Source organism: Pinus tabuliformis, chromosome 3_1 (genome assembly GCF_031772625.1).
Source record: "Pinus tabuliformis cultivar Carrire ecotype Pingquan chromosome 3_1, CPIR1, whole genome shotgun sequence".
Lineage (NCBI taxonomy): Eukaryota > Viridiplantae > Streptophyta > Pinopsida > Pinales > Pinaceae > Pinus > Pinus tabuliformis.
Window position 1 is genome coordinate 143755450 of NC_142301.1, and position 13774 is coordinate 143769223.

General features: G+C 36.2%; 1 protein-coding gene across 1 annotated transcript in view; it reads left to right on the plus strand.

Moving 5' to 3' along the window:
• The first annotated feature begins 367 nt into the window (after window positions 1-367).
• Window positions 368-13774, plus strand: part of LOC149186212 (protein ROOT HAIR DEFECTIVE 3-like) — a 53006-nt gene continuing 39599 nt past the window's right edge. Inside the window, exons 1-3 of the mRNA XM_089410927.1 lie at window positions 368-557; window positions 4337-4489; window positions 13671-13737. Of these exons, the coding sequence (XP_089267053.1) occupies window positions 4339-4489; window positions 13671-13737 (218 nt within the window). The 5' untranslated portion in view covers window positions 368-557; window positions 4337-4338. The remainder of the gene's footprint in view (window positions 558-4336; window positions 4490-13670; window positions 13738-13774) is intronic.

The following is a 13774-nucleotide window of genomic DNA, read 5'->3' on the forward strand; positions in this document are numbered from 1 at the left end:
AAAAAAACCTCTTAACCAACAAAATCTATTTTAATCATATTCCAAGATCGATCAATCATATTATTTATGAACATAACCTCCATTAATCAAATTATTTTTTTTAAACAATTTTTTCAATATACACATTTATTCACACCCATCATTTCACTTTTATTTATGACCATCAGCTGCATCACTAATGTTGTTTATTACATATATATTTTATTTAATAATATTTTTTCCATAAACATATTTGATCACATCCATCATAGATCAACATTAACATAATAAAATAAAAATCAACATTAATATTATAAATATTAATAATTAAAAAAACAAGGTAGGCAGGATGCTTTACTTTTTTAAAATACGGCATTAAAGTTGAAGCGACCATTTGTATATCAAATGCTTGAAGAGAGGCTCACACAGACTAAGACGATTACAACAGCATCTGTGTCGAGATCGGCCCTGTTTCATCCTCTCAGTTGGATCCTATCTACAGAGCTACTGTTGCCCGATTTGGAGTGATTTTGTGGGTTGTTTGTTCGGCATTTCCAAGGAAGGAGACTCGTTATCAGGTAAGGCTCAAACAATCCTCTAACCTTGTTATATCGATTGATTTACATTTCAATAAGATCTTCAGCGATCAAACATTAATCCCCGATTTGGGTTTCATTTTAAAAGGTTTAATACTGTGTTGATTGTTAGATTAGGGTGGATCTTCAGAGCCTGATAATGTCTTTTTCAATAAAATCACTACCTGAAATTTTGTGAAGCAAAAGCAGTTGGGGTAATCCATAGTTAGCCCTGGAAAGGGTGCGAGGAGTTTCACAAGTGACGGAATTATATTGGTAGAAGTCCATCTCTAGGAATCTATGGTTTAGATTGAATTATTTGATTTGGTATAGGATCCAGTTTTCATGAAATTTAGTTTTAAATAATGCCGCTGGAAGCCACCTTAAATGAAGTTATTCTGAAGAAGCTGTCTTATTTTGCCAAATTCAGCTTTTGCTGTGACTGTTATTGATTTTGGTTTAACATAATCATTGGCAAGCCCTTGCCGTTACCAGCGACGTCTGATGAGTGGATTGCATTTATGTGATCCATAACTGTCCCGGCAGCTGTGTGGCTGAAATTAGTTTTAACATGACAATTTCAGCCGATGGTCATGCAATTAGATGATCTAATCGCTTCTATTTTTCTCTTTCGGTTATTTTGTAGTTTTTCCTATTGCTTGGCTTTGAGATTTTGTCTTTATTGGTTTTCGATTCCATCACCTTTTGTCCAATTTTCAAGTTCACTTAGCCCACTGGCTATCACTGATCCGTGCGCTGAGGAGTGGCTCGGGGGACAACCAGGACTTTTGGAAGAATTCCTGGCTATTTTGTGGAAACCAAGTCAATAAAGATTATACGATATCAATTTATGCAACTGGTAAGTATAGGGTTTTATAATTATATTTGGCATTGTCAAATAACAAACGCACTGATAAAAAACAGCAGGACATCCACAAGATATTCCTTCCTAACTGTTCAGTTGCCCTTCATTAACACTGATCCGTGCACTGAGGAGTGCCTCGGGGGACAACCAGGACTTTTGGAAGAATTCCTGGTTATTTTGAAACCAAGTCAATAAGATTATATGATATCAATTCATGTGACTTTTAAGTACAGGGTTTTGTAACTTTTTGCATTGTCGAAAAACTAACACACTTATAAAGAACAGCAGGACATTCACAAGTTATTCTTGCCAGCCTGGTCAGTTACTCTTATCAACAGAGTACTTATAATCTATCATCTGTCTAAAGGAGTGTAGAGACCATGAGAGTGAGGGCACTCTGTGGGGCAAAGTCCTGCAGAGGTCCATGAGGTTCAGTCTCGTCATAATATGCTCAGAAGGTGCTTAGTACCAAAGACATATATGATATGATATGATAGCTAAGTTGCACAAATGTTGGAAATAGGTACGACATAGAAAATGCATCCCCTGAATTTTTAGGAAACATGGAAACACGGTATTCAAAACTAAAAATATAAATAATTAAAGAGAAAACATTTTTCTTTTTAAAATCAGAAATTGACGAAATCTACAATGGAATAATCAAGAAATTTAGGTTGATAGACACAAACAACAATTTAATAGAAAGCTGACACACTCACACACACATTAATAATAAACTTCCATAAGCCCAAGAAGTTAGCATATTCATTTGTCCCTAATGTTGCTAAGCATTTGGCTAGTTACTTGCGGTTGAGTGCCCAGTTTGAATTCCATTGGGTGAGGTGCAATAGTCTATGCTGAGGGGTTTGATAGGGATGTCATTTAACAGATGTGGGGAAGGATCCCTTGGGTTTCCCTGCGAGGTTTTCCTTCAAAAGAATACTAACTGGCAACTGGCATAAATGATTACTACGTGCAAAATCCACCTTATACATTAGGCTAGAATGCAAAATCAACATAGAAAGTTGCCTACTGAAGATAATGCAACCTACATAAGGAAGATTGCTTCAGATTGGAAACAGGCGTTACAGCCAAAAGGGGGTGAGGTCGTATTTAGGGGAAATTGGTTCTCTTTTATCCCTATGCACTTGATCATGACTTCCATCTTCAGTTCTATCTGTTAGATTAGCCTTCTCTTAAATATTCGCCTTGTGAATCACATAGCTTTTTTACTGGTCATCTTTGTAGTTGTTCTTATATTTATATCATATTCTTGTTTATCTGGAATCTGGATAATAATTTCAAATTTCTATCCATACATTGGCATTTCGTCCTTTTACACACATCCAGCTTTCGATGCTATGGAATCTTTTGCCCCACTTTTTATTATTCATCAGCTGTAAGCTGACTTCAATCCAGTTAATCTTCCGATTAGATTTAATTTGTACAAAAACATATTGAAATCGATTAACATGCTTAATATAGAGCAATATCCTTGGCTTATTGAAACTTGAAAGGTTCTGCGGCCAGATTTCTCAATATATGTGGTTGAGATTTTGTTTTTTTCTTCTTTGATTGATTATCACAATGGAACATATGTATTTTGAGGAAGAGTTGAAAAGCTTTGGTGGTGTTTGGATTGGCGATGCACATTATTTGGAGACGCATAAATCACTGGCTGAGGAGTCTTCTCAATGCTCTCTCTCTTAGCTAGCTACTGATAGGTACTGGAGCTATATGAACAAAGGTGTAGATTGGATAAAAGTCATTGTAGAAAAACAGCCGAGAAAAATGTCTGACACAAGGTGTTCTCAAACGATCTTCAATTTTTGTTGTTAATGCTCTGAGCAACACCTTCAAATTAATCAGTATTTGCTTAAACGAGCAGTCAGTACTTGAGTTTTTGGAAATCCATACACTTTAACTATTCAGTACATTATGATCTATTGGAATTTCATTTACTTTGATTTATCACCTAATGATGTGGTAAGCAAAGTAAAGAATTCTGGACTATAACCTAAGACATTTGATTAGATCCAGAATGTTCTCTGCCATTTAATGTCAATGTATGATACCTGTTTTATCCATTGCTAAGGTTGTTTGTGTTGCTTCGGGGCAACTTTGCTTGTTTTCGATTAGGCTTGATTTCGCTGTCTTCAGAACCCTGCTATTTGAATTTTGAGATGGCCAATGCATAATTGATAAGTTCCCAGAAAGGAACTAGTGTTGCCAATACATGTTGAAATATTCTGTACATCTAGCGGAACATTTGACTCTAGAATGGCCTTATTACTTTTGACTCGGGGAATGGTATTCTATTTTATTGCTTTTTTTAATATTTTTTTTGTCTACTGCCCATGTAACTGTGTAGTAAAATTTGTATGCAGAATCTAGAAAGCATTTTTAATACATAAATTTTTAAAGTTCAATGAATGAAATTTTGTCAAATGGTTAGCAGGTTAATTTTTTGAACTAGTATTCATAAGTACAATGTGTGGCATAATTCTATGTGTTCTTTTCATTACATACGGTAAATGCCAAAATGTATTTTACCTGTGCACAGACATTCTGTTCCAGTCACAGCCTCAGCCTACTATAGCTACATTTTTTGCCACTTTTTATAAATCACAAATGCAGCTAATCATGCTTACAAACTTGGGACTAGTAATAATGTATGTTTGATCAAAATTTGATTTGGCTGGAAAATGAAACCATGCAAACAACCTTGCCATGTATAAACAGACTCTCCCCTTGGTGCAATTACCTTCTGATGCGAAGAAAGTGGGTTTTCCACAACTTATATGTAGGGAATTTGGTGTGTTATGAGTGAAGCAGAGTATCTTGGAAAAATATTACAAGTAGAAGAATTTTTTGATACACAGAATCCATTTTCAATCTCTGTGTGCTTACTCTCCAGGCATGACCATGGAGGAATGTTGCTCTACTCAGCTTATTGATGGAGAAGGCAATTTCAGTGAAGCTGGTCTTGACAAGTGCATGAAGGCCATGAAATTGGCAGATCAGGGACTCTCATATGCTGTAGTTTCTATCATGGGCCCCCAAAGCAGCGGTATAGACTTCTGGCAAATATGTTATTTTTTCATACTTGATTATAAAGCTGAAAATCAAGTATGTATATGCAATATTGGTTATTATGTGTTTGAGTGGATATTAGTTTCTTTTTGTTGTATATATCCGTTATTATTAGTGATGTATACATTGCTTAGCAAGGGTTTGTAAGTGCAGCCATAATTACTGAAATTTACTTGCTTCAGAATGATAACTGTTAAGTACAACCTTAGCTGTATATTTGACCGTGCTAGAGGTAGATTAAACAATTTCTTAAAGTACTCTGCTAAGAAGGCATTGAATAAGGTATTACGTAGAATGGAGCTATTGTTAGCAACAGTATCTGATGTTGTTGTTGAAAGTTGAAACCAGTCTTCTGTGAAATCCCAAACTTACCCTTCAAATCTATTTCTGATCTAGATTTTAAGGTTGCATATAAATCTTAACGAGCTGATCTTTCTAAGTATTGAACGTACTAACTTGATTTTGTCCAAGTTGAAGTATATGCTGCTTCTTGGCAAGCATTTCAAGACACTCCACAGATTAGTACATTTAAGCCGGGTAATTAATTATGTTCACAGAAGTATGCAAGCTCTTGGAAGTTTATATAGTGTGCTTAATTACTTGAAGTAAACCCTTGAAGTTAATTGTGAATTGTGATATGCAATCTATAATTTGCTGAGGGGATTTGATTAGCTGGTTTCTAAGAAATGACTATCCTAACATATGTCTGGCTGTTATCTCCAGGTTTTGCCACTAAATGTACTTTGTTGTGTAGTCTATGTTTGTCTTTGGGTAACTTGTGCATGTGGTCGGCAGAATGATAATGATATTGGGATGTAATTACTTTGTTGGTCATGAATTAAGGCGTGAGATAATTATTATGGGCTCTTTGTTATGAAGTCTTCATTAGGAAGTCCTGACACCTAATTGCTGGTGGATGGTTGCTTCTTCAACCATTGGATACATAGGACATGTCACCTCAATTTAAACAAGAAGTCCCCTATTTTCAATTTGAATAATTGTCAATGACTCAATAGTTGATGCATCATCATGTCTGGACTTCATACCTCCATTTTCGTTTACAATGTGTAAATACCTATATATAAGGTTTTATGTTGAATAAGAGCATTAATGGCATTCTTTATAGTTTCATAAATATTGTTATTTCTGTTTCATTATCATTGTTGATTAGTCTATACTCACAAATTTTAGCGAGTCTGCTTTGACATTTTGACATCATTGTTGGGTTTTGAGTTTGACAACAGGGTTGATCCTAGTTTTAGGTGGTTTGAACTAGTTCTAATTCAAGGTATAAATATGTGTATAAATATTGTGATAAATTGCTAGCTCTTGGACATGAGGAAGTGAACTCTGAGGGAAGCAAGACCTCCAATTACTTCAAGCTAGGATTGTGTGCAAATGACTTATCTTAATGAGAGAAATCAAGCATTGGTTGAGAACATCAAAGTCATTTAGGTATATGGCAATGATGTTTTTATTTTTTATTTTGATTTGGTGATTCCACCTTTGGATAGGATTCTGTAAATCACATGCCAAGGGGAATGTCGTATGAAGATAATGGGTTGCTAATTCTAGGGCTACGTCATTCTGTATAAATTGCAGGATGCCAAATATAATTACAAAACCTTGCTACCGAGAAGGTTGTAGTAGAGAATGTCTTGGCTGAGCTGAATCATAAATAGTCAGTAAGTTTGTTGATGGACCTGTCCTCTAGATTGGACCTTGACCCCCACTTGGAGGAAAGTGACAAGGAGAACATTTCCTCTCTCTCTTGGGAGACTTGCAAAGGCAGAGTAGAGACCAAGAGAGATACAACTTGATTTTGCATAGTCTTCAAGAGGAGGAAATCAAGTTTGGGTCTATATCTTGGAAATGGTGGCAAAGGAGGTCAGGGGTTGTGCCCTTCACACAACATACATCATGTATAACATAAAAACTATTCTATTATTGGGGTCTACGGGCCCTCAGGGTTTAGTTGAGCCATATAAATCATTGTAATGAGTTACTAAGGTTATCTTATGTGGTCAGCCATTTTGCTATGCACACTTATTTTTTTTATAATAGATGGCTACACTAGCCATGATATCCGTTAGTAAGTTTGTTGATGGACCTGTTCTCTAGATTGGACCTTGACCCCCGCATGGAGGAAAGTGACAAGGAGAACATTTCCTCTCTCTCTTGGGAGACTTGCAAAGGCAGAGTAGAGACCAAAAGAGATACAGCTTGATTTCGCATAGTCTTCAAAAGGAGGAAATCAAGTTTGGGTCTATATCTTGGAAATGTTGGCAAAGGAGGTCAGGGGTTGTGCCCTTCAAACAACATACACCATGTATAACATAAAAACTATTCTATTATTGGGGTCTATGGGTCCTCAGGGGTTAGTTGAGCCATATAAATCATTGTAATGAGTTACTAAGGTTATCTTATGTGGTCAGCCATTTTGCTATGCACCTTTTTTTTTTTTTTTAATAATGTATGGGTACACTAGCCATGATATCCAGGCTTATGATTTCTTTCTAGCACACACACACACACTAGAAAGAAATCACACACACACACACCCATACACACTAGAAAGAAATCACACACACACACACACAAACTAGAAAGAAATCATACATACACACACACACATGCTAGAAACAAATCATACACACACACACACACACACAAGAAAAAAATCTCTCTCTCTCTCTCACACAGAAACAGACACACACACACTAGAAAGAAATCATATATGTATATATACACACACTAGAAAGAAATCATATATATACAGACACACTAGAACGACATCATATATACACACACACTAGAAAGAAATCATATATATTATGATTTCTTTCTTGTGTGTGTGTCTAGACTCTATATATATACATATATACACACAAACTAGAAAGAAATCATATTTTTTAGTGTGTGTGTCTATGTATACCCACACACACATGCTAAAAATAAATTATATATATATATATATATATATATATATATATTATATATATATATATATATAAAATTTCTTTCTAGTGTGTGTGGGTGTACGTCTCTCTTTCTCTCTCTCTATATATATACACCCTTAGCCATTCATTTCTCTTATATTTTGTGGGTTTTCAGGTTTAAGGTAGTGAGTCTTCTATTTGGGTGGCAGAATGCCCCATTTGTCTTTCTGGGCGATGTTCAAACTTCAAACAATCACTTGGAAGCAATGTGCTTACCCTATCTTTATCTATTTATATGCAATTTATGATAGTTTGCACTATTTGCTAAATATTACAGATTTTTTTTTTTTGAATAATTCCTTAGTTTCTATTATCTTTGTGTTTATTCTGCCGTATCCTCTTCTGTTGAGCAATTTTGTGCATTTCAAGTGGTAACAAAACAAGGCCATTCCATGATTGACACTTAAATTTTCAGCTCATGCTAACAGTTTACTGTATTCGGATTAAAACTTGAACAGCAAAAAATGAAAAGCTTTAACTTACTCTCAAAACTTCTAACCTGATCTATATTCAGATACCGAAACTCATCAGACTGAAGAAGTAGGAACAACAAAAGCTAAATGGACTGTCAAACCTGTTACTGCTTTTTCATATTTCTTAAGAAGAAATCTACAGTAGAAACTCATAAAATCACTTATCTCATGCTAGAAAAAACTGAACGATTGACATTATTCCTATGCTCTGCTTTTGTAATTGAAGCAGATGGTCATGGGTTACAATAAAATTTGACTAAATCAGTTCATAGGTCTCAGTCTGCATGGAAACTTGTGCTAGAGGAGGAAACCCAAAGGTATGTGAGTCTTCTTGGGATCTGTGTACTCATATTTTAGACTCACGCGTTGGGCTCAGTCCTTTTTTGCCATGGAAAAACTTGTACTTTTTCATTTTATTAAGAAACATAAAGGTACATTTTGTATGTGCATTACAGCACTCAAAAAAGGTCTGCCTACTGAGAAACAGCAGAGAGTTGACTTCACTAAGAGCTGAAAAGATGGGTCCAAGGACTAGTGTCTTTCTAATACATATTTTTCAAATAAAACGGGCTTTGAAGCTCCCATCAACTGTCACTAAAGACCTAAAACATTAAATTGAGAACATCCATAAAAATTGAAATCAATATCTTTGGGCTTAAAAACACTAAGTGGCTGCTAGCCATTAGTCATATAGTGAATGCATTATTGCCGGAGAAGCAACAGTGGCATTCTCCTCTATGAGTTCCATTTTATTCACAGCTATATCCAATGCTTTCTTTGGTCAATAATCAACTTGAACATTGAACTCCCGATATATATGAGAATGAGAAATAACTGTGAAGCTTATTTCCAGTAACTTTGATTGGGCAAAGAAGGGTTTCCGTTTACTTTGATTGGGCAAGGATTGGGCAAATTTTGCATCCTGATGTTTCCGTTTACCCACTTAATGACTGATTTGGAATCCCCAAAGGTCGGAATCTTTGATCAATTGTTATTCTCTTTAGCAATGCTAGGGTGTTCCATTCAGCAAAATTCTTCATACCTTCACCTGATCCAGCCCTATAGCTCAACTTATGGAGGTTAGATCAGTATAACATGCCACCTGCTCCACATATACTCTGAGTACATTGACAAGCTCTATTGAAGAAAGCCCAAGGTATGGTCTTGTCAATCCCTGGTTCTGTTATTTGCCTTGGAACTTTTATCCTTCCAGCAAACTAAATACCTTCATATACGAATTTTACTTGATGACAATCATGGAATGGAGGTTCCCCCTACACTGGAAGAAACCTGCATTTATTGCTAACCATACAACCCATGGCACCACCAAAGGCACAGCTCTGTGATCCTTGAGGGATGGCTCCTTAAACTTGCAACAGTGCAAAAGACTCCTTTTTCCTCAATTTTTAGTTTTCCTGTTCAGTTTCAGGGTGCTCATTGTTTTGAGAGTGGCATAATTGGTCTATATGTCACTCTCGGAGCATAGCAAGATCGCTGCCACCTCAAAAGTTTTGAACTCCATCATGGGATATCAAAAACAAGCTTTCAATCCATATGTAGAGATTCAAGTTGTCGACTAAACTCTGACAGCATACAGAAGAAGCAGCCTATGGGCACGCAAAGGTTAATATTTCACTGTTCAATTATTTGCTAGGAGTATTCGTCACTCCTACGTTCTCCCCCCCCCCCCCCCAGGATCATATGGTCAGATCCATCACTTGTTCCAGGTGGCTTCGACAGCGAGCCGGGGCCTAGTTCGCCTCCTGCACCACTGGCCATCAGACTCAGGAGCCCTTGACATCTTTAATTCCATTGCCAGATCTTGTTATTACACTCATTTTCTTTCTTGGCGGGTTATTGATTATTTTGTATTGTGGCAGTCTTTTATAGGCATGTTCAATGTTGCACGAAGCGGGGACGTTTTTTGGAAGCGGGGATGCGGAAGCGTCATTTTCCAAAAATCTAGGAAGCGAAGCGTCTGCTATATATATATATATATTTTTGCATTTATACTCAAAACAAACATCCCAAATACCAAATTAGTTGTAGAAGACATGAAAACATGCATAGTTTTGCATAAATCAAGATAGATATAACATCCATTGTACATTAATGATTAATTATTCGAGCATCAACCATTTAGATGCATCAATTATCTAGAATCTAGATTCTTATCCTCTTGTCTAGCCTTTGCCTCTACCTCGATTGTCTAGGGATATTAGTCAACATTGCCCAATTTTGATCAAACTACCTAATTCAAGACTTGAAATATGGTAGAAAAAGCTTAACATGCTTGATTGATGATTTTGACTTGATTGAAAGGTAATTTTTTGCTAAGGGCGTGCCGTGTGACAAAGGAGTTCAACAATTAACACCACCAACACTAGGGTACATATAGGGCTTGGTGCTCTTGATTAAATGCTAATCGCATACCTTCATACTTGATATAATCTAATGAAATGCCACAATCCAGTTGATCCTGAATTCCTAAAAACTGTTAAGTCTGCTGAATTTTGAATAGGATATGAAATTCTATTTTCTCCATATGAAGTCCAATGAGGCTGGAACCACTCTCAAACATCCCGAGTCATTCTCCTTTATTTTTCATTTTCATCCTTTTACTTTAAGAATTTAACATTACCATGAGGGAGCATTTGCTATATATATATATATATATATATATATTTTTTTTTTTTTGCCTTCATTCTTCACCCTAACCCAGGTGGACCCACCCCCAACAAGCAAACTCACCTAAAATTAAAAAAAAAATTGAAAAAAAAAAAAACGATTTTCTAAATGCTTTTCCGGAATCGCACGGAAGCGTACGCTTCACTCTCTGAAGTGCCACGCTTCGTACTGCCGAAGCACCGTACGAAGCGCGCTTCGGAGATTCGGAAACGCGCTTTGGAGGAAAGCTTCCGAAATTTCCAGGAAGTGTCCAAAACAGGCGGAAGTGCACTTCCGAATTTCGGAAGCGCGCTTCCGCCGAAGCTTCCTAGACGCTTCCGCATAGGACGTGCTTCCGGGCTTGGAACCGGGGGGGGGGGCCGCTTCGTGCAACATTGGGCGTGTTGCACTGTTGTGGCAGCATTACAGTTTGTTTCTTTATGTTATTTTCAGCATTTTCTAGGAGCTGCACTTGCACTCCCACACTGGATTCATACTTATTGTACTCTTCTTTAGTCCTATTTACCTACTTTTGTGGTCATTTGTTGAATATCAATAAAATTATCTTATCTTACCTGAAAGTGCTTCCTTTAATTTCAAGAGAAGTGTTACAACTGGTCTGAAGAGGTGGGGCACTAGAAGTGACCTTCACTTTTGTTTGGCTAAGCTACCATGACAGGGGGTTTCTTTTTCAACAGAATCACTCATGACTTGCCCCTGGCTTGCCATGACGCCATCTTCATCACCAAACGATGATCTTAATTGGGTAATTAGCTTCTTTGGGCTATTAGTGGGCATAAATATAGTTTATTTTTCGTTCTCTTCCATTTTTCATTTGGTATCTGATGTAGTGATGTAATTTTTTCCATGAAAGGTTTGAAGAGTTGAAGGATGTAGTTTGGACAGGCTTGAACTTCATTGAGGTTGAGGATTTCGTAGCTTGTCATCCTTGCTTGAAAAAATAAGTATCTAAAGCAGTGTTAGATATATCGTGAATATATTGCTGGTATCGTGATATATTGTGCAATTTACCTCAAGCTGATATTATCGGTCTTCTGATGAAAATATTGCAATGCATTTAATATATCACAATATCTTGGTTATCTGTCACGAGTCAAATGAAAATATCATCCTGCTGATGCCAATAGTGCTTTATAACCTGATTTTTGGTCTTTTTACCCTTGGTTTGAAAAACAGAGATAGGGGATTGACTTGGTAATTTTAAATTCTTAAATATTTAATGTTATAATTAATTGTTTTAGGATGTTTGAGAGTGGCTTCAACCTGATCAAACTTCATATGGAGAAAGTAAAACTTCATATCCCATTCAGAATTCAGCAAACATAACAGTTTTCAAGATTTCAGGATTGTCAAGATTCCAGAGTATCCACTGGATTCAATCATTTACGGAAATATGGGATTGGTATTTAATCAAGAGCCCCAATCCCTCTTTGTATCTTCATGTTGGTGGTGCTGATTGTTGAACTTCTCTGTCATGACCATAGTAAATAGTAAAACTGGATCCTTCACTTGAGCAAAATCACTGATTAGGCATGTAAAGCTTTTTCTACCTTATTTTAGCGCTTGGAATAGTGAGTTTCACCAAAGTTGGAGGGTTTTGACTTATGCCCTGGAGGATGGAAGTAGAGACAAAGGCTAGAGGAGGGGGCAGAGGGTGCTCCTAATGATAAGTATCCCATCACGTCGATGATTTTGATGATGTGTAGTTATATGTTGTAGGACTGTAGAGGTCATTTTGGCTTTCGATGTCTATGTAGTTTGTTTCAGATATGTATTGTAATTCACATTTGGTACCATTTTGTTATGTTCACCCTTAGTACTTACATGCTATATACATGATCAAACTTTGCGTATTTAATGTCTAAAGGTTTAGATTTACATGTGTATGTGTGTGTATTATTAAATTTTACATATTTCATGTATATTTTTTGTAGATCAATGCACAAATCAGTTCATACTACATAGGCTAGTTCTGATGCCGGTTCCAGGCCTGATAACCTTGCTCATGATGGCGAATCATGAGATGCATTTATTATATATTGATTTGATTTTGTATCAGCCTTTCTGACTTAGGACTTGGGGCAGATATCAGAATATAGTATCATTGTTTGATGTGTCACTCAATGGCATTTTAAAGATCTCATATATGATTTTTATTTTCATATTTATGTGAAAATGTGTTTGTTTGTTGTTGTTGCTTTAAATGTTTAAACTTTAAACAAATGGAAAAAAGGAATATTTTGTATATTTTTTAAGTATGTTGATATTTTCTCTGATATTGCCAGTGAGTTATATTCCAGACCTTTGGCAACATATTTGCTGACACGATAAATTTGACATTCATTTGAAGTACAATTATTATGTGGGGCACACTGTTGAACACAAGCAGTTTCATTTATCAAAGCTGCTATTAGAGGGGGTACTCTTGTGTGAAAATCACCCAAGACTTGTACCTGGCGCTGTTCGTCTCTAGGGGGATTGAACATTGGTGGGTGGCCTTACATGGTATTATCCTGCCATGCCACTGTCTTCACTGCTGAACCACCCCTTTGACCAATGACCTTCTTTGGGATGTTAGTGGGCATTAATATAGATTTTCTTTCATTTTCATTTATATAACATATGTAGTTATGTAATTTCTTGCATGAAAAGTTTGAAGAGTTGAAGGATATAGTTTGGACAGGCTCAAACTTCATCTAGGTTGAGGATTTCCTGGCTTGACCTTATTGCTTGAAGAAACAAGTTTCTGAAGTACCATAATCTTTATCTATAACATATTCCAAACAGAACAGTATTTGGATGTTTAACATGAGTAACTTACATTGACTATTGGTGAGAAATTTATTTGGACACTTTGTGATGTAAATTGTTGTCGAAATTTATTAGCAGAATGTGGTATCAAGATTCATGGAGTGGCATGAGGTTCTGAGCTTTATATTGGATTTTTATTTACACATATCAGATCATCTTACTTAAACTTTGTATCATATTTGAGCAGGAAAGAGCACACTCTTGAATAATCTTTTCCATACAAATTTCAGAGAGATGGATGCATTTAGGGGGAGGTGATCTGTCAGTTCCTTGGTTTTATTTATGATATCG